The sequence below is a fragment of the Manis javanica genome, chromosome 16 (genome assembly GCF_040802235.1).
Source record: "Manis javanica isolate MJ-LG chromosome 16, MJ_LKY, whole genome shotgun sequence".
Lineage (NCBI taxonomy): Eukaryota > Metazoa > Chordata > Mammalia > Pholidota > Manidae > Manis > Manis javanica.
In genome coordinates, this window is record NC_133171.1 from 42,539,577 (window position 1) to 42,560,373 (window position 20,797).

Below are 20,797 nucleotides of genomic sequence, written 5' to 3' on the forward strand. Positions count from 1 at the left end.
ATGATGATTATTCTACATTAAGCTCTTTGTGCTTTTTCTAATGACAATGTAGAGCTATTGGAGACTTTTAAACAGGGGTGTGATACATAACAATACTGGAATGTTATAGAGATTACCTATGCTGAAGTATAGGGAAGTGAACTGTAAATAGGCAAGAATGCATAGATACATTTGGTCATTCACCCAAATACTTGAGTGCCTACCATGTGGTAAGCATTATTCTGGCACTGGGAAAAAAAACATGGACAACATGAACAAAATCACCATTGTTTGTTGAGGGATGAGACAATAAACAAATAAGTAAACCACATGGCATTTCAGACAGAAGTAACTACTCTGAAGACAAGGAGAGGGGGTGAGAGATAACTGAGGATGGGAAAAATGATGCATATGAATTTTAAGTAAGGTGATTAGGGAAGGCGTCTCAAGAACATTTGAGCAGAGACATAAAGAAAGCATGAGAAAATAAACCTTGTAGATATTTAAGAGAGAGCGTCCCAGGCCACACAACAGTATACGTTATAGCCCTGAAGCAAAAAAGTCAGCTTAGTGTGTTAGAAGAACAGCAAGAGTGGTAACAGGAGCAGAGTAAGGCCGATGCAGAGAAGTAACAGAGCTGAGGTGACGGAGAGCCCCAGAAGCTAGGGGAGAGCTCTGGGCAGAGAAGTGACTGGCTGGATTACTATTTACAAGGATTACTCTTGCTGTTCTGGTGAGAAAAGACTACGGGGAGACAAGGCAGATGGATACAAGACGACTGCAGGTAGCCTGGTAAGAGATGATGGTGGCTTGGATAAGGCTGTCGTGAAGTGCTGTCACATTCTGGATGTGTTCTGAAGGCAGAATCAATGGGAATAGCCAACAGACTGAATATGGAGTGAAAGAAAGGAATCCAGAGGACAACAAGGTTTTGAGCTTAAACAGTTTGAAGGGAGGAACTGCCATTTATGGAGATTGTGAAAATGAGCATTGACTAATTAAAAATTTTTTAAATAAGATGATGGGCACTGGTAATGTTGATAAGAGCAGTTTCAGAGGCACAGTGGGAAAAAAATGACTGTGGGATAGATAATGAGGAGACCAGTTAGGAGGCTTTTTCAATAGTCTAGTAGGAAAAGATAAATAATATTTGGAGTATTATGAAGAAGAGTGGCTCCACTGATGAAGAAAAGTAGATGAATTTGAGATATATGTGGGAGATAGAATTGGCTGGACTTGGTGACTGAGTGGCTATAAGGAGTAAGTGAAAGGAAAGACAAAAGTCATGCCTAGGTTTCTGGGTTGTTCAACTGAAAAGATGACCTTTTCTGAGATTGAGAAGAATGGAGAAGGATGTGGTTTGATAAGCCAGATTGGTCTCAACATATTCAAAGCTATATATTTGAGATAACTAAATGAACACGCTGAGTAAATAGCTGGAACTTGGAAGAGAAATCTGAGCTGCAACAGATTTTGAAGCATTGAACTGAGAAACTACAATCAGGAAAACTTTCTGACAACCAAAATATGCACCAATAGGATACAGTAGACATGGATGGATTTAAATAGCAAAATAGAAAATAGATTTACTTCCTGAGATGTTTAAATGATATTACTAAAACCCTCAAAAGTGCTGTTTGTCAATTTCTTAGAATCATATAATTTTAGTCATAGAAAGGACTCTTTTATTCATTAATCCATTCATCAAATGTTTATTGACTACATGTGAGACTAGGAAAACAACAATAAATAAAACATAGTCCTGCCTTCAGGGGGCTTATAATCTAGTGGAGGAGACAGATACACAGTAGGAGACAATGAAATGAGGTACATACCATAACAGATAAGCACAGGGAACTACAGAAATGCAAATGGGCATCTAACACAATATGACTACGGAAGGTTGTGGGAGGTTCAGGAAAAATACTTTGGTGAAGACACCTTAGCTGAGTGTTAAAGACCTGCAGAAGGAGCACAGAAAGTACAGAGGGGAAGAACAGTTGACTATGTGTAGGCAGTAGATTTTAGCTCATGACTCTACTTTGTTTCAGAATCAATGAATTTCTCAATTCCCTGAAGGCACAGGTGGGACTTTGCAGACTTCCTATGTCATGTTATGAAATTTCCACTTTATTTTGAGAGTGATGAGAAGCCAGTGAAGAGCTTTAAGGACACAAATAGCATGCTCAAATCTGTTTCAGATAAATCACTCTGGATACTGGATACACATCTGAGGACAAAGGAGACCAGTCTGATGGCTGTGGCAGAGGTCAGGTTCTGTGGTTTTGATGCCTAGTATTGTAAAAATGGTCATGTTAAGGATACTAATGTAGTACGTATTGGAGGGAGGAAACTTTAAGGAGCTACTTAGAAGACAGAAGAAGTTAGTTAGTGCATATGGGAAGGAGGGATAGGGATGAGTTAAAGAAAAGTTCACGTTTCCAGCCTGAGGTGATCAGGGTGTACAAGATGGGATTATACAGCAACAGGAGCAGGATTACTCAGGGGAAAGGTTTGGACAGCCTGGATATAAAAACTATCATATGGTTACAAAAGACAGTTTGAATCTTAAAGGAGGGTGTGGAGTAAGAGAAAACCTTAGAAATATTTTGGTCTTATTGTAACAAGTTCCCTGTTTTAGGAAATCTTTCACATATTACCACGGAAAAAAGTAAAAATGCTCTAGGGAAAATATTCAATTGTGATATTACAACATAAAAGAAGACTATTATCAATATGTAATATTAAAAATAATAAAATTAAAACTTCCATTTTCCCTGTTATAAGTGCTTATAATTATAAGGATTAAAGCAATCAGGATTTCTTAGAATTCAATAAAATATCCATTACCTCCCATATTCACCAATGCTGCTCTTTGTATATTGGGTCCCCAGCCTGCCCAAAGCCCACGTATTCCTCCTTCAGCTAAGATTTTTGCAAATGCATGATGCACACCACGAAATCTAAAGGAAAATAATAATGAAATGTGAAAATTCTATGCATTCCTGTTTACAGAATGCAACTGGATAAGTTCTGCCTATAGCTATTATGATTTGCAGTGAAATAACACCTTAACTATTCAGAGTTGTTAAAAATTAAAGCAATTCACAACGCAACATTTGATTTAAACACTTTTTATGGAAATTTTTATAGGCTGGGTCATCCTCTTCTCAGATTACTAAACAAATTAAAATTCTTTATTTGATATTTTTTATCAGCAGTGCACATATTAATTATAGGAGGGAACAGTGGTTATCAGACCTCTGGGTTTGTTTCACTAGTATTATATGAGACTTGCTAATTTTGTAGCTTCACCAAATAACAACATTTTAAAAACATCAATCCTCACATAATGTCATGAAAGAAATTATATTTTTAGACTAAAAAGTGAAAAGGACAATCTCATAATAATAATTCTTAAAATTGGGTAATTTTTTACTTTAAGGAAGTCAAATACTTTTTGACTATCTTATCCTTATTTTGCTCATTTTTCTGTACAGAGATGAAAAATGGTGCTGAATCATGAACCAAATCTGGAAACCTCTGATATAAAATCTGTGTTTTATAGAGTCAGAAATACTAGAAGTCAAATGCCACCTTTCCCACTGACTAGCTGTGTGCTCTTAGGCACTACACTCTCTAAGTGTCACCAAAAGGATAATATAACATATTTGTTAAGCTTGCATAATTGCTATTATGCTACATGGGAGGTTATACTCATGAATGATGGTCATTGTATCTAAAGTTTATTGTGCCTTTATTAAGTACCAGACTTTTTATATATATAAGATAGACATTATTCCTGAAAACTCTTGAGGTGTGTATTAATATTCTAGTTTACATCCAAGGAAACTGAGGCTTAGAAAGTTTAAGGAACTTGACTAGGGTTACAATGCTAAAATGTGGTAAAGGCTAGATTTAAATCCCAGGGTGTCTGATCCCAAGGTTCATCTTTTTTACAACGACATGCAATGTTTTTTACTACTTTATTGAATCAAAAACCTTCAATATTAGAGACAAAGAGAGGGAAGACAATTGATGTAATCAGTTGAAAACTCAGATATTTCAAGATCCCAATAATTAGTTTTCTTCATATATCCAACCAAGGCAGCATCACTTCTTTCTGCTACTTAGTAACTAGAAGTTATTACAAGATGACACAATGGGCCCCAGGATTCTGTAAACCAAGTGGTTAAGTCAGCGTATCTTTTTCTCATCTTTGGTGTACATTTTCTTCCAGTTTGTAAGGCTCAAGTGGAGTCTGGACTGCTGCAGCCCAGCCTCATTTTCCACTGAGTTGGTTAGAGGAGCAGCACAGTGAAGTGTAGTGGTCAGTGGTGAGCTCCCAAAGGAAGCCCTCCTTCACTTCTGCCCCAGCCACAGACCTCCACTGTTCAGAGGAGTAGACCCCTTTGTACTTAGCTCAAGACATCCGGACTTTTCCTCTTTTCTGGGAAAGATGTATTTGCGAGATTTTGCCCCCTTCCCAGGGGAAACTGGCTAAGGAGTATGTAAATAAATTGTTGAACATGAAGCCTGTCAAAGAAAGGCACAGGATAATGCTACAATTGGAGGATTTTATATCACAGAGGCATTAAAAAAATCTGTCCTTAAACTTGAGGAAAAGAGGAGGAGCAGGATTAGACAGGGGAGTGCAAACAATCTGTTAAGTCAATCTTGCTATTTCCCTTCTTTTTGGAAGAAAGGGAAAGAAACCAGCTTTTTGGCACCTTATGAGCCAGGGGGTCTCACTGTCATGCAAACCTTTTGGATGGCCCCTTTTAAACACGAAAGAGCAGAGACTAGGAATATTAAGTGACTGCCACAGCATCAGGTGATGGTGCTGTGGAAGTCACAACACCATATGGCAAAACTGGTAATCACACTGGGCAAATTTTTATGATCAGACTCTCTCTATCAAGTTTCAACAGGGGACAAGTCTAGCTGCCTTGCCTGGGAAAAGCGGCAAAGAGCTATGCACCCGAATAATTTGATAGAGAACATGCCACTTTATTGTGAAAAGAAAAGATCCATCTTAGCTCTCCTCTTAATAAACATATCACTTCTAGATTTGAAGAATCAGAATTAATGCCTTCACTGAAAGTTGAATTGCAATATTGCATAAATCATTAGTTAAATGCTCAAAATATGAAGGCGGCAAAGGGGAAAGGAGATACATGGGTTAACTGGAAAACTTACCGCAATGGTTTTCCTTCAAGTCTCCTTTTTCCTTCCATTTGCATCTGAACCTTTACTAGGTCAGCTGGATTGGCTAAAAATTGGCCAACAACACCAGCCATCATACCTCCAATCACTGATTTCCTGATTATAAGAGGAGATACATTTCTTTAAAAGTTACCATTAATTTCACAAATTTTGTAGTGAACAATAACAAGCTGGTACAGCCCCTGCATAACAGATTTAAGACAAAGTGAAGGATAGACCCAAATCACAGAGGAAAATAGATGGTCTGAAGGGAGGTTTAAAGGACTACAGGAGTTGAAATTCAAATCTGAAGTTTCAGGGGCCTCACATGACTTGAAATTCAAAGGAAGGGCAATTGTTTCAAAGACATTAACATCTGAACTGACCATTTAATTGCAGTTTAATTCTGACCACAGGGGAATCAAAACAGCATAGATGTTGTAATTAATCTAACAGAAAAAAGCTGGTAAGTCAAATTTTTTTTATCTTAATAGTTTTGCAAAGTGAAGGGGGTTTGAAAACTTTCCTCATTCTGAAGAAATTCTTTCTGTCCCTAGACTCTTCCTTCTCTTCATCTCCCAGAGCCAATAGTGATCAAGTCTAGACTAGTATATTTAAACACACTTTGAATTCATCCTCTTCTCTCCATTCCAGCTGTTCTTGTTACAGGCCACATTCCAATCATGTTTTACCCACATTATTGCAATAGTCTCTTGGGGGAAAATGAGTGTTTTATTTCCTTTTACTCTAAAAATAAAATAATATTTGAAGAGGTACAAGTGAGCATAGAATAAAAAAGCTCCCTATCCTCACTTCCCCTCCTCTGAAACAATCACAAATCCTAGTTTCCTGTGCCTCCCTGGAGATAATAATAATGTATTCACTGCATGCTTATTATGTCAGGTACTGTCCTAAGAATTTTTAGAAAAATCACTTAATTCTCATATCAATCCTATGACATTAGTAGCACTGCTATTTCCTCTTTACAGATGAGGAAACTGACGCATAAAGCAGTCAACTAACAGCTCCAATCACACAACCAGTGAGTGATACGGCCAAGATGTAACTCCAGGCAATCTGAGTACTGAGCTCATGGTCTTAAGCACTAAGTTACAATTTATAATTTTGCATACACAAACCTATCTGTGTAAATACTGATTTTTAAAAGCACCAGTGTAGAGTGCCAGGTTGTATACTATTCTGCACTTAGATTTTTTTCCTAATAATATGTCTTGAAGGTTATCCCTATCTGTTCATACAGACCTACCTCAATTTTAAAAATAGTTTCACAGCATTCCATTTTGTTGATACACCATAATTTATTTAAACAGCTAACTTTTAATTAAGAAATTTGAATATCTACATGATGTATGATAGACTGCCAAACTGTTCTCTCTAGAACTGGTATCAATTTACACTTTCACCAACATCCTGTGGGAGCACCTGTTCCTCCTCAAAGCGATAAGCAGAGTACATTATCATTGTCTTTTCTCTTTGAGGATCTCCTAACCACTACCTCCTCTATAACTGTTACACAATTCTCATTGATCAGGTATCTGTCTCTATGACTGTAAGCTCAGTGATGGCAGGAACTACGTATTTCTCCTTATTTAGGCCTCAGTATTAAGTCTGACTGGCACCATAATCATTTAATAAATACCTAATGACCAAATGAATTATTCTGACTGGTCAAAGAACATCAAGCCCATCCACCATGACAGGTGACTTCATAGTGAAATATTTCCTTTGTACTCCTTATTTACATCATTCTTTCCTACAGGGAATTACAAAATGCAAGGACTGTTAATCTATTCCACCAACAACTTTGGGAAAGCAATTAGTATAGGTCAGGAGATGACAATTTTTTCAAAAACAGGGACAAGAGATTTTTGCCTGGAGGATGAAATTCTGTTTATTGCCCTTTTCTTACAGTTGTGATTTATAATTTTTTTAGCCCAGAAAAGATATTACAGTCATCTTCCTGTTACTCATTTAAAACATACCTCATTCTTTCAAAGCTGTTATGTTTCTCTGTATAAATATATCATAATTTATCTAACTTCTTCCAAATTGATAGTTATTTAATTTTCAAAAATATTTGCTATTATCAACAATGCTACAGTCAATAACTCTGTGTGTGTGTCTTTATGCAGTGTCTTTATGATATAATTATAATCATAAAGGAAGAGTTGCTACATCAAAGGATTACACATTTAAAAATTTTATCAGGTAATTTATACTCCAAAAAGACTAGAGAAATTTCCATTTCCATTAACAGCTTAATGACTAATTTCCCTGATTACTGGTAAGGTTGAACATTTTTACATGTTTAATGAACATTTATATTTTTTCTTTTGAGAATTGCCTATTGATATCTTTTCCATATTTTTCCTTTGTATTTCTAATATGTATTTGATTGGTTTATAGGAGTTCTATGTATATTACTTATAATAACCTATTTTTCTCTGTTTCTGTTTTAAATGTTATATGTGATATGCATTTACCTTCATTATCTCATCTAACCCTAAAAAACAAAAGCCTGATGGTAGGTATTATTTCTTCAGCTAAGTAAACTGAAGATTTAAAAATGGTGAAGTAGTTTAGCCAGATTACAAAATAGCAGAGAAGGCATTTAAGCCCATCTCTGTCTGACTTTAAAGCCCAGGGTTTCTCAGCAGAAAAAAAAATAAAGGAAGTGCCCTGTAAGAATTCTTTTAATATTAAAATACTAAACAATATATATACAATTTTTATTTATATACATATGTACATGTAATTTTGTATACAATTGCAGTGAATCCTCAATTATTTTTATTTATATTATAATTATTATTTCAGGTCTATAACTTGAGGAGATTTTGGTACATATGCAAAGTTTTATACAAATTTAATGCCTTTAAGGACAGTAGGCCCTAGGGGCAATAGTATATCCATTTCAAAACAAAACTTACCAAAGGGGATAATGCTTATCTTCACTTTTGCCAAACACAACTTCACGAAGATGTTCATATGTGACCATTCGACCTCCGGAGTACACTGTATAAAACAAACCATTAATAAAATAAGAGGATATTCTGAGCTGGCCTAGTCAATGTTTCTAGCTGTGTTTTTCTTCCATAAGCCAGATGCTTCTGATATATGAGCTTCTTGATGTTTTTTCAAATGTGGCATGCCTTTCAAAACCTCAGGCCTTCACACATGCTGTCTGATCTTTCTTGAAGGATTCTCTTTTCTCTGCTTTGCTAACTCTTAGTTTTTCAAGACTCGACTCAAGGAACATGTTTTCCAGAAAATGCTCTCTGTCTTTTCCTCCAATGTTCTGGACTCTTATCACACTGTCCATGCTTCTTGTCTGTTTATCTAGGAATTACCCAGGGCATACATCTAATATGGCATTTATCATAGTTATTAGTTACTAGTTATTAGACCATCAGATAATAGTTATTATCCATCAGACCAAGAGCTTCTCAAGGCAGGTATTGTGTGTTTTCAATAATGCCCTAGTATGGGGCTTAGCACAGCAGGCATTTTCATTCAATAAACATATATAACTTCATTTGATAATTTATTATACCAACTTAACTTTTCAGTCAAGGCTCAATCTTAGCTGTAAAACCACATATGGTAGACAACAAAATACAAAAGAAAAGAAGTGAAACTTATAACAATATTGGAAAGTGGAGGAGAAAATATTTTAAAAAATAAGAATGGAAAATAAAAGTCATTAAAATCACGACATGGTGTTCATGTGGAGAGCTTTCCTTGATATTTCAGGAAGTCTGAAGAAGTTATTTTAGGATATTCAAAAATATACAAAGTACCAAAACAATAACAGTCTCTGTACACACTTCTGGATAGTTCTTGATGAATATACTCTAACTTACTCATCTGAAGAACTGAAGCTTTTAAAATAATAAACTGGTAAACATTAGTACTGGATAGTCTACTGTTCAAGGGTCCTTGCATACTTGAGGAAACGCTATGAATATGAAGGAGACAAATGCCACACTGGTCCTACCTCCTATTGAAGCCAAGTTTATGTTGTCTCGTCCACTGAAAACTCAAGTACAAAGCTGAAAACTCAACAATTCTTATCCTTGTGAGTACCACTTTGGAAGCAGAACAGAAAAGTGTTCTGATTGACTGTAGTGTAATTACAGCTATTTTTCTTCAAGAGTGACCAAAGTCCCCCTAGTTAAGTAATCTGGGGAACTGAAGCAAAATCTAACTTCAGGGCATTTACTCTAATGCCGGAATTGAATTAGACAGTCACCCTTGTTGTCTTTCAGAGTAGCTTGGTCTCTAATGAATGGGACAGAGACTGGTGAGATTTGGCCTTGTAGTTAAGTATATTTTAATTTTCGAAGAACATTAAAAAAATTTAAATTTTGTGTTTACAGTTTCAAAGTGGAAAAAAAGATCAACTATTCATTGTTTTCTTTCTTAAACTTTAAAAAATTTGTATTAGGAAAAATTTGAAACAGAGAAGAAGAGAAGTAACACAGCTCAATATCTATCATGGAGATTTACCAATTGCTAACATTTTGGCCATATTTGCTTTATTTTTTAAAAAGTTATTTTAAAATACATTACAGACATCATGAGAATTCATCCCTAAATACTTGTATATGCGTTTCTAAAAAATTTAAGGAATAGTTCCTTAATAAAAATTGGTAGTTAATTTTCTTCTTTTTTGAGTACACATCCATTTTAACACATTAGTAGAAAAAACCAGCTAGTTTTTGGACACCGCTAGACAGAAAAGCACAGAAAATGAACACAGAACTCATAACAAACTTACCAGCTAGAATCAAGATAAATACCTACGTGTCTGTAAATGGCAGGGGTCACTCCTTGCCAAAGCTTTAGAAAGCCTTCCTCTTGGACAATCCCTAGGGCAGTGCGCACCATTCCCCTGTAGGGAGCAGATTCTCTTACACCGTCTCCCAGGCGAGCAAGGGCAGCTTCTCCTTGCATCTGGAGTCGAGTTTTTGTGAGATCAAGGGGAAAGGTTGCTAACAAAAAAAACAAAATGAGGGGGAAACCCACAACATTCAGAGGAACAAACAAATATTATAAAATTTTAAAATCATAGGATTAACATTTTAGTCATCACAAGATTAGTGGTTGTCAAAATCTTGAAAACAGCAGAATCAGTTAGAGAAATTATTAAAAACTGCAGATTTCTTAGCCTCATGCCCATGAGTTTTCAGTAGGTTAATGTGGGTTTAGAAAAATCACTTGATTCTTCTGCACTTCCACATTTAAGAATCATTTCCAGTACAGCCTTAGATCAGCAGGAAAAAAATAAAAGGGAAAAGCCCTCAGTTCCTCTTATTCAGAAATTTCAGTGAAAAAAATCTACTTTAATCCTTAATTTTTGCTTTCCAATACGAATAATTTTAGGTATCCATGTTCTGTGTTGTTCCCTTGACTGCCATCATGATTAAGATCGAATGTGATTTTTATAATACTGTGCTACTTGTGGTAGGTTCTTAATAAATGCCAGATAAAGCTGAATTTGAAGTCTCATGGGTGATATTCAGATGCAGATCAATCACTGACCTGGTGTTTAAGATACAGAAGATGCAACTGGAGTTTATAATGTCATCTATTATATGCAAGGGGGGCATGCTCAATACTCTTTCAACTAAGGCACATATTGAGCAAGTTTTCCAGCACTAAGTTTTATGCATGGCCTCCTTGCAAGTACTAAGTATACTTGGAAAATTTTCCAGTGATTGAATTTTGAATTAGAGATAGACCTTTTACCTTGAAACAAAGTTAACTGGACCACATTATTAGGAAGATCAAGCTCATTAAGTTTATACACACAATGTCCCAAATAACTGAAATAACCAGATTCAGATAAGTTCATGAATATTACTGACATTACATAAGGCTTCCCAAAGAGCACCACCTGATACAAGACCATAGCTATGCCTTTTCCAAGAGAAAAAGGAGTGGGAGAAGAGAATATTAAATCTTACCACTGGTCTTTGGAAAAGTTAATACCTGGCTAACAGTTTCCCTAAAAAAAAGTAGTTTGCATATAGAGAAGTCAGGCATTGCTTTATTAACATATGAACCCTGAAACGTCCTAAGATACAGGAACCTTTGTATTAGCATGGGTTATAACTCTCTAATTTTGGTTTTCTTGCTGGTTACTTAATGCTCATTCTAAATTTTTTTGTACTTAAAACCATCTCATATTTTGATTCCCCCACCTCTATTACCAGCTCCCACATAATTCTCCACACAAATTTTTAACAGAAGGAATATTCCTTTAAAAAAGTCATTGGTCACTGGGGAAACATAAGGTTAAAAAAAAAGAAAACTGGAAATCTATCTAATAATTCAGCAATCTGGTTTTAAATTTTTTAAAAAGATGAATAGCATTTCAGTAAAAACAATTAATAATAAAAATTCCCCATCAGCATTGGTGGTGGTGAGGTGGAGCATGGAGTCCAAAGGGCAAGTATGGATGGAGAAGCACAAAGGGCAAAACAACAGATTATGGCTGGCTCTGCTGAAAATACAAAATACTCATTTTAGAACAGGACAAACTAACATTTACAAATGATAACACACCAGAGCAGCTTTTTTTTTTTAATGGTCAAGAAAATGAAAGGATAAGCTTAAAATGCACAGTGAATGTTTCACAGGGAACATGTAGGCATTCTATTCCTAAATCCTTCGACAAAACACCACCTGCTTACAGAAGGGCATCATAATTCTCTTGAGGTGGCCTCTTGAGTTTTCTCTGACTTGCTGATGTAGATGTCCATCTCCTGTGCTCTATGATACTTAATAATACCTTCATTATATTAAGTAGCACAATGTAATGGTCTCTGCATGTCTCCCCATCAGCTTTTAAGAAGGTCGGAGCTGTGTCTTCTTAACTGTATCTCTATAGTCTCTAGCACTGTAGTAATTATAATGTCCCAATTAATCATGGGTGCCCTGCCTTGGGTTTAGTATATATATTGATTTCTCAGAACCCTTCAAGGTAAACAGTGTAGATGAGCTAAGCTAAAAGAGGTCCACTGGCTGGGTCCACAACTTGGACTCTAGGAACAACGACATACTGAGGCTGTGCAAGAATATAAATCACAGAGATTACCTCACTAATGATGAAAAGTGGATTGTGTCTTAAAAAGATCATGCTCACGAAAGGGAAAATGATTCCTACTGAGGAACGACAGCTCGTGAAGCTTCTTAAAGTACACATTCAGACACGACAGCACACTTCTGATAGAGACTTAATTGGGAAGGAAGAGCCCTTAGTGACCTCCAGTCTCTCCTCCTCACAAAGCTGGCCTTGCGCCCCCCTGCGACATCTGCCAGACAGGTGTGAAGAGGGCGCGAGCCCGAGGGCAGCTCACGCCGGGAACGCAGCTGCCCGTCCCCCGCCCGTCCCGCAGCCACCCCCATCGCGGCGCATGGACAACAGCGCGGGAGCCCAGGCGTGGGCGGCCGGATACCTAGCTCGGCCACGGTAGCCGCGCAGCCAGACAGAAGGAACTTGCTCGCTCGGGGCCATCTCTGGGCGAGCGGCCGTAGCCTCTCTTCATCCTCTGGAACCGACATTCAGCCGCAGGACAGAACGACAATGCACGCCTTCTGGCAGGCGCCCCGCGCCGCGGCTGGCCTGCCACCCTGCCAGGGCGGCCCGTCCTCAACCGGTGAGCGGCGGGGCAGGAAGCATTTCCCTCGCTCGGCTCGGCCGTGCGGATCCGGCAAACACGTAGCCCTCCAGGTTGGAGTGGTCCAGCGGAGGGCGAGCAGGAAAACAAAGAGCAGCCCACGAGGCTTCTGGGAGATGTAGTCCGCCGCGCTGCGCGCCTTTGGGGCCGCCTTTTCTGATTGGCCTAGAGAGAGGGCCCCGTTGCACAACCGTCCGGTCTCCTTGGCAACAGAGCCTGTTCTTTCCTCATCCTCCACCCTCGCGACGCTTAGGTCTAGCCCCAGTGGCCAGACTGGAGAGAGAAGTGGAGGGGGGAGGGAGCAGTGTTGTAAAAGTCATCTAAAAAGTGGGGCGGAGAAAGGAGACTACAGTTAAGAGGCGAACAAGCTGCGGAAGTTGCCCCCGACAAGTTGGGAGGTCCAGTGAGTACCCTTTGCTAGAGGGAAGGCGAAAGTCCGAGCAGCGGACTTTACCTTTTTCTGATTTCGGAAGGTGCAAGACCAAAACACAAAACATGGAATTAATTTCCCCAACAGTGATTATAATCCTAGGTTGCGTTGCTCTTTTAATTCTCATTAAGTGGAAGAATTTGCGCGAACCCCCGTGCATAAGGGGCTGGATTCCTTGGATTGGAGCTGGATTTGAGTTTGGGAAAGCGCCTCTAGAATTTGTAGAGAAAGCGAGAATCAAGGTATGTGGCTTTAGCGGTTGGGGTTTCTGGAGGTGGTAATGTTTTCTTTTTTCTTTCTTGCGTTGAATCTCAAGTGCTCTGTTAGAATACGAGGAGGATACCTGCTGCCCACAATGAAAGGATCTAGTCATTTATGAATTCTTCGACTGAAAATCAACAACTATTCCTTATGCAATGTTTTGCGAAAGAGATTTTTATTCGTTATGAAATACATTATAGTTTGTAGCTGCCTTTTTGGAAGTAAAGATTGATTTGTAAACGCTAGTTACTTCGTTATAATTTAAAAAATCCTAAGTATGTATCTATTAACTAAACCCTGCAATAATTGGGAAAGACAGAAATATGTTACAGTAATTTCAATTTCTAAAAACGCACAGTAGATTTGTATTGAAATTGGAGTTAACACCAAGGGACTGAAAAATTCCTTGCGTATTTGGTCTTTACAAATTTAGCAGCACTGTATTTTCAGCTGGTGTTATTACTTGGTGATGAGGAGATCCATTTTTACTGCATACTGAGGATATTAGTATTCCTTGTAGTACATAGAGGCTTTTGTGCTTAAAATAGCTTTCAAATATAGTATATCTTCCACAAATTGTGTCACTGTCAACTTTCTTTAAGCTAATGCTTCAGTGAACACTGTCTTGTGTGTATGTATATTGTGTAGTTGTGCTTTTTCACACTAATCTGATTGTTTACTCAGAATAAATTCCTAAAAGTGAAATTGCCTAGTCAAAGGACATGAACATTTAGATTGTTTATATTACTTGTGCTACCATTACAAAGGGATGTGACAATTTACACTTTTTCTTTTCCTTTGGGTGTAGGGGATTGTCTGGCTCTTCATATCCTGACCTACACTAGATACCATAATTCTTGCTAGTGTGATATGCGAAAAATGATATCTTTTAAAGAAATACTGTTTTGTCTCCCATAGCCTTCTTTAAGCATATGTTTTTGATAAATTTTAAGGAACATTTTTACAAGCTTGTCTCAGAAAGTCAAGCAAGGTCACAAAGATTATTCTGCTTTTTTTTTCCTTAAAGTTTTATAATTCTGTGTTTTACACTTAGGTCTATGACTCACTTTGAGTTAGTATTTTTGTAAGGTATAAGTAAAGGGTGAGGTTCATTTTTTTCCTTATCTGGATGTCTAATTGTTCCAGTATCATTTCTTGAAGGACTTTGTTTTTCTCATTAAATTGCTTTTGCAGCTTTTCAAAAATTAACTGACCACATAGGTGTAGCTCTGTCTCAAGCCTTTCTATCCTATACCATTGATATTTATGCCCATTCCTTTGTTAATAGTATAGTCTTAAATTCTATAATTTTATAGTAAGTCTTTAAGTCCCATAGTGAAAGTTCTCCATAGTTTTTTGTAATTGACAGGGTATTTACAATTATTTGCATTTTAATGGACGTTTTAGTATTGGCTTGACAATATCTGTAATACAGGCTTCTGGAATTGTGATTGGCAATTTGTTAAATCTATAGAAAAACTGGAGGACAGCTGACTTTTTAACAATATTAAATCATCAAATCTATGAATGCTGTACATTACTCCATTTATTTAGCTATGAAATTTCTTTCAGAAATTTCTGTAGTTTTTTTGTGATGAAGTCTTGCCTGTCACATTGTCTGTGATAATTATTTTCTTAAGTATTTTATATTTTTGAGGCTGTTGCAGATAAAATTATTTTTGCTTTTGTTTTCCAGTTGTATCCTGCTGGCACATAAAAACAATACATTGTTTTTTATGTGTTAACTTTGTACTCTGCGACCTTTCAAAATTCACCTATTAGTTCTAGTAGTTACTTTGTAGATTCCTTAGGATTTTTATACATGAACGATCTGTCCTGCAAACAGATAAACTTACTTTGTTTTCTTATTTTTATACCATTTATTTCTTTTTCTTGCATTCTTACAATCAGTAGGACCTCTAAGATATTGTTGAATAGAAGGGCAAGAATATAGTAGCTTGCTTTTTTCCTAATTAGGAGGAAAGTATTAATATTTCACTATTATGTTTGGTATTAGCTATCAGTTTTTCAAAGGTTACTGTTTTGGTCCTGACCTTCAACCCATACCCAGGAATCACAGACCAGTGAAATAAATAGTGATTTCCTATCTGTTTACTTCTGCACAGCTCTCTCCTCTCTGGAGTTTTGTAGTCCACTTAGTTCTTATTGTTTCCCCAATGTCTCTTATGCCTTTAACAATAAGATCTTTGTAATTTATCCCTCTTTTCCTAGTTGCTGGTGAGATCCTTGACTATTTGGTTCTACTTCATCCTATGCAGAAACAGAAATACCTGCATTTGTTTTAAAAGCTGCAATGTATCCCCTGAATCATAGTATACTTAAACAGCTACTGAATGATTGACATGGTTTGTTTCCCATGCTTTTTTATTATAAATAATGTAGCAACAAATGTCATTTCTATGTGTGCATGTACATCTGTAGAGTAAATTAGCAGATTGAAAGTGTAAAACCAGTTGTAATTCAGAGTGAAATAGGAAATCATCTTGAGTATTTTAAGCAGAGGAGTCATGTGATCTGATTTAACTCTTAAAGGGTCACTTTGGCTTCTGTTAAAAATAGGAACCTAAGAGTAAGAGAAAGAAGCTAATTTGAAGCTTATTGCAATAATTCAAGCTTGAGATTATGGTGGCTTGGACCACGGTGATAGCAGTGGAAGTTTGAGAACTGGCTGGATTTATTTTGAAGATGGAAGCAGCAGGGCTTACTGGTGGATTGAATGTAGTGTGTAAAAGAATGTAAAAAGTCAAAGGTGACTCCAAGAAGTTTGGCTTGAGAAGCTAGAAAATGGAATTGCCATCAGGTAAAATGGGTAAGATTGCAAGAACTCATTGGAAAGGAAGATCCGAAGTTCAGCTTTAGATACATAGGAGTTTGCGATGTGGACCTCCAAGTGGAGATGTTGAGCTAAGCTGTTGCATAAATGAATTTGGAGTTTGAGAAAGAGGTCCAATTATGTGTAGGTTCAATCTCTTTTCCCTGTCTTCTGTAGGGGTCATTTCCCCTGCAGTTCTTGTAACATGTTGATTTCTTTTTCATATTTCTGTACTCTCTTCTTTAGACTCTGTTTGCTGTGGGGTGTAGTCTCCTTTGTTCTTCTCATAATTGTTGTTTATTCTAAAATATCTTAATCATTTCTTCTTTCTTTACTGAGTTCCTTTATTTCCTAATTTCCCTCTGTTGTCTGGCTATTTCTTCCATCATTTCTTTTATTTCTGCTTCATTTATTTCCTTCAAAGCTGCAATTATTACATTAATATTTTAAATTCACAAAGGTAATTTTGCATTACAGGTTTTACTTACTCTATGACAAAATAGAGTTTCTTCATCTATAAAGAAGTTCTGCTCTGCCCTCCCCCTTTTTTATTTAGAATTTTTCTCACAGTACTGAATTTTTCCTTTTTGTTTAACCATATTTTAAGGAGTTGGACTAGCTGTCAGCAGGAGGTTTTGATCGTGACAGTTGCTTTCTAGGTTTTTCAGCTTCGGTTTTCTATCCTACCTTACTACAGTGAAAATATAATGCCTGTGGGCTTCCATGGCTCCTTTGCATTTTAGGATCTAGTCTTCCAGACTTGAGCCCTCACTGCCTTTCTTCTATAGCCACTGCTACTAAAGAGTTGCAACCCTTGCAGGTGTTCTCTTCACTTTTAGAAGATCATGCTTTCTGGAGCCTTCTGGATACTTTCTGTGTCATATTTTGCTGTCTCTCTCAATATCCATGGCCTGTTTATCTTAGCCTATGTCACAGTGGTTCCAGCTCTGTGTATTGCCTTCTCCTAGCTCAGAGTGTACATTTCTGGGCTTTTCCATTGTTGAGCCTCCTGCACACTCCTAATTCTTTCCCACCATACTGCTATAGCTTGTAGTGCAAGTTCTGCTGGTTTCAGATGCTGTGACCATACTTTAGTAGATTTTCTCCTTCTTGTTTAGCTCAATATGTTGCTTATGCATGCATTTGCTTCATTCTTCTGTGGCTCTGTGTAGTTTCCAGGAAAAAAATGGGACAATTCAGGAAGAAGTTGCACAATGTCTCTACCAATATTGGACGTGTACCTTCTTTAGAAACGTTTTTTTTTCAGATAGATTCATATATTCTAAAGATATAGACATATGTGCAGTGAAAAATATTCCTCTTATCTCTGTCCTCCAGCTGTGTAGTTTCCTTCCCAACCAAGAATGTTTCCATTCTCTTGTGTAACTTTCAGAGATGTTCTATGAATTTAAACAATGAGTTAGGGATGTTCTGAAAAGATAATGTAGTTGTACTTTTCCCTATTCCTCCCACGAAAAACAGCTAAATAGTATTTGCACATTATAGATAGAATATTGGACAGATAGATAGAATCTGAGGAACAATATGGCAGCAAGTTCCCTGGGTTTTCTTTCTGCTTCATATATGTAGATTTTTTTCTAGAAAATCCAACAACCTGAAGATGTCAGTGGGCACAGGACAAAACATAAACACCAAGAAAAACCTACTCTTTCTAGCTAAAGGGCCAGGAAAAGAACAGCCTAGCAAGACAGAAAACTTTTAGATAATAATCGTTCTATTCTAGCCAAACACTACAGAAAAAAATTATGACCTGACCTCACTTAGCAAATATCAAGTGAAAAAGTAGCCATAAAGCCTGGCCAGGCTGTAATGAAGTAACCCTCCCCTTCCTAGAAGGGGTAGTGTCAGAGGAAAACTCAAGAAGAGTTACCCCTTTCAATCCTGCTCAGCAGTAAGGTCATCCCCACTACAGTGTTAATGGAGACCACCTCAGGAGCTTGGACCTCACCACCACCCAGCAATAATGAGGGGTCCCCTTCTATTCACTGGGATGGTGATCCATGAGCCCTAGAGAGTGAGGATTTCAATCACTATTTAGCAATAAAGAGGCTACCCCTGAACACCTCCTCATCCACAGGCCAGTGGAGGTCATGCGAAGCAGTGATGAGGAACCCCTCCTCTACTAGTTAGAGTGAAAATTAACTTTCACCCCAACCAGCAGTAACAAGGAGTCCTTTTCTGCCCATGTGTAAATGGAGACTGAAAGAAGAACCTAAATTGCTAGCCCCTACTTGGCAATAATGAGGTGGCATCCCCTTACCACACTGTAATAATGTTAAAGGAAGCCTGGAAAAACATAAGATTTAAATAAAATTCAAAGTGTCATACATAAAACCCCAAATGTACATATTTCAACAGAAAAAATTACTTCTTATACTAAGAACCAGGAGGAGCTCAATTTGAATAAAAAAAGACAATCAACAGATGACACAGTTATAGGAATTATCTGATAAGGATGCAATGGAAAGTACTAAGCCATAAAAGGAATGAAACCTTGCTATTTGTGATAACACAGACGAACCTAGAGGGTATTATGCTAAGTGAAATTAAATCCAACAGAGAAAGACAAATACTGTGTGATTTCACTTATATGTGGTTTCTAAAAAACAAAATAAATGAGCAAACAAAACTGAAGTAGACACATAAACACAGAGGACAAACTCGTGGTTGCCAGAGGAGGGATAGGGCATCAGTGAAATAGAAAAATAAATAAATTAAAAAAATAAAATAGCAGACGTAAACACTAATATATCAGTAGTTGCATTAAGTTATAAATGGTACAAATACAATTATAGAAGACAGATATTTGCAAAATGGAGTTTAAAGAATGACCCAACTATGTGATATCTAATAGAAACTCACTTCAAATAAATGAAATAGACAGTTTGAAAACAAAAATGTGGAAGAAGATACATTAGGTGAGCAATAGTCAAAAGAAAGTAGGAGTGTCTATATCAATATCAGCTAAAATAGTTTCAGAGCAAAGAAAATTACCAGAGACAGAGAGAAATGTCATATAGTGATAAAAGGGTCAGTGTACCAAGAAGAATTAGCAGTCCTAAATGTGTATGCACCAAATAGCAGAGCTGTGAATTACATGACACAAAACCTGGTGGAACTGAAAGAAGAGACAAATCCCCATGTATAGTTGGACACTTCAACAACCCTTTCTCCCCAGGTGGTGGAACAGCTAGACAGTCAGCTAGACTATAAATGACCCCCAACCAAAAGAACCTAATGAATACTTACAGAACATTCTACCTAACCGAGGTGGGTGTTCATTCTTTTCAAGTGCCCATGAAATATATATCTAGGTAGATCATATACAGGGCCATAAACCTCACAAAATTCAAAAAAATTCAATCATACAGTATGTTCTCTGACTATAATGGAAAACAACTAGGAATAAATAACAGAAAGATAATGGGAGACTCTCTAAACACTTGGGAACTAAACAACATACCTCTGCATAGTCGAATCAAAGGGAAAGTCTCAAGGGAGATTTTTTTAAAGTATATATATATATATATATGAAAATAAAGCAATGCTGATGGAAAGTTTATACCACTAAATATTTACATTATGAAAGAGGATTAAGTCTGAAATCAATAATCAAAGCTTCTCCTTCAACCCCCTCCTCACAATAGGGCAAAATAAACCCAAAGCAAGTATAAGGAAGGAATTATTAAAGAACAGAAATCAGTGAAACTGAAAACAAAAACAATGGATAAAACCAAAGAAAGAGCCAGTTCTTTGAAGAGATCACTAGCTTTGAAAGACCTCATATAAGACTGAAAAAAGAAAACCAGAGAGAAGTCACAGATTACCAATGTCAGGAATAAAACAGGGCATATCACTGCAGGCCCTGCAAACATCAAAAAGATGATATGAGAATACCATGAGCAATCCTACACATAATAAATTTGACAACTTAGATGAAAAAGAACAGTTCCACCAAAAACACAAACAACTATAGCTCTTCAGTATGAAAGAGATAATTTGAATAGCCCTGTACTATTTAAGAAATTGAATATCTAACTTTAAAGCTTCTCCACCAAATCTTTAAGCCCAGATGGTTTTGCTGGAGAATTATGACAAATGTTTAAAGAGGAATTAACATAAATTTTATGCAATCTCTTCCAGAAAGTAGAATAGAGAACTTCCTATGGCATTTTGTGAAGCTAGGATTACCCTGATACCAAACCAGGTAAAAATAGTGCAAAGAAGGAAACTACAGACCAATATCCCCTATGAATACTGATGCAGAAATCTTTAACAAAATATCAGCAAATAAAACCCAGAAATACAGTTTACCCTTGAATAACACAGATTTGAACTGCATGGATCCACTTATACACAGAT

The 20,797-nt window shown here is 36.9% G+C and overlaps 2 protein-coding genes across 6 annotated transcripts in view; one reads left to right on the top strand and one right to left on the bottom strand.

Annotated features, from left to right (window-relative positions):
- SLC25A27 (solute carrier family 25 member 27) overlaps positions 1-12,975 on the bottom strand; it is a 28,477-nt gene extending 15,502 nt beyond the window's left edge. For 2 of the 4 annotated variants that reach the window (XR_012126416.1, XM_073225147.1), the window contains exons 1-5: positions 12,669-12,973; positions 10,008-10,199; positions 8,136-8,220; positions 5,179-5,301; positions 2,830-2,942 (exon numbers count right to left, since the gene is read on the bottom strand). Coding sequence is in view for 3 of the 4 variants with exons in the window: in XM_073225147.1 (XP_073081248.1) it covers positions 2,830-2,942; positions 5,179-5,301; positions 8,136-8,220; positions 10,008-10,199; positions 12,669-12,774 (619 nt within the window). In the remaining variant the exon portion in view is untranslated. Of the gene's footprint in view, positions 1-2,829; positions 2,943-5,178; positions 5,302-8,135; positions 8,221-10,007; positions 10,200-12,668 lie in introns of all 4 variants that reach the window. The other 2 variants (XM_073225148.1, XM_073225146.1) reach the window with 2 other exon arrangements.
- A 214-nt stretch (positions 12,976-13,189) lies between these two features.
- CYP39A1 (cytochrome P450 family 39 subfamily A member 1) overlaps positions 13,190-20,797 on the top strand; it is an 85,565-nt gene continuing 77,957 nt past the window's right edge. The window contains exon 1 of one of the 2 annotated variants that reach the window (XM_073225145.1): positions 13,190-13,562. In XM_073225145.1, coding sequence (XP_073081246.1) covers positions 13,386-13,562 — 177 coding nt within the window. In that variant the 5' untranslated portion in view covers positions 13,190-13,385. The remainder of the gene's footprint in view (positions 13,563-20,797) is intronic. The other variant, XM_073225144.1, reaches the window with a different exon arrangement.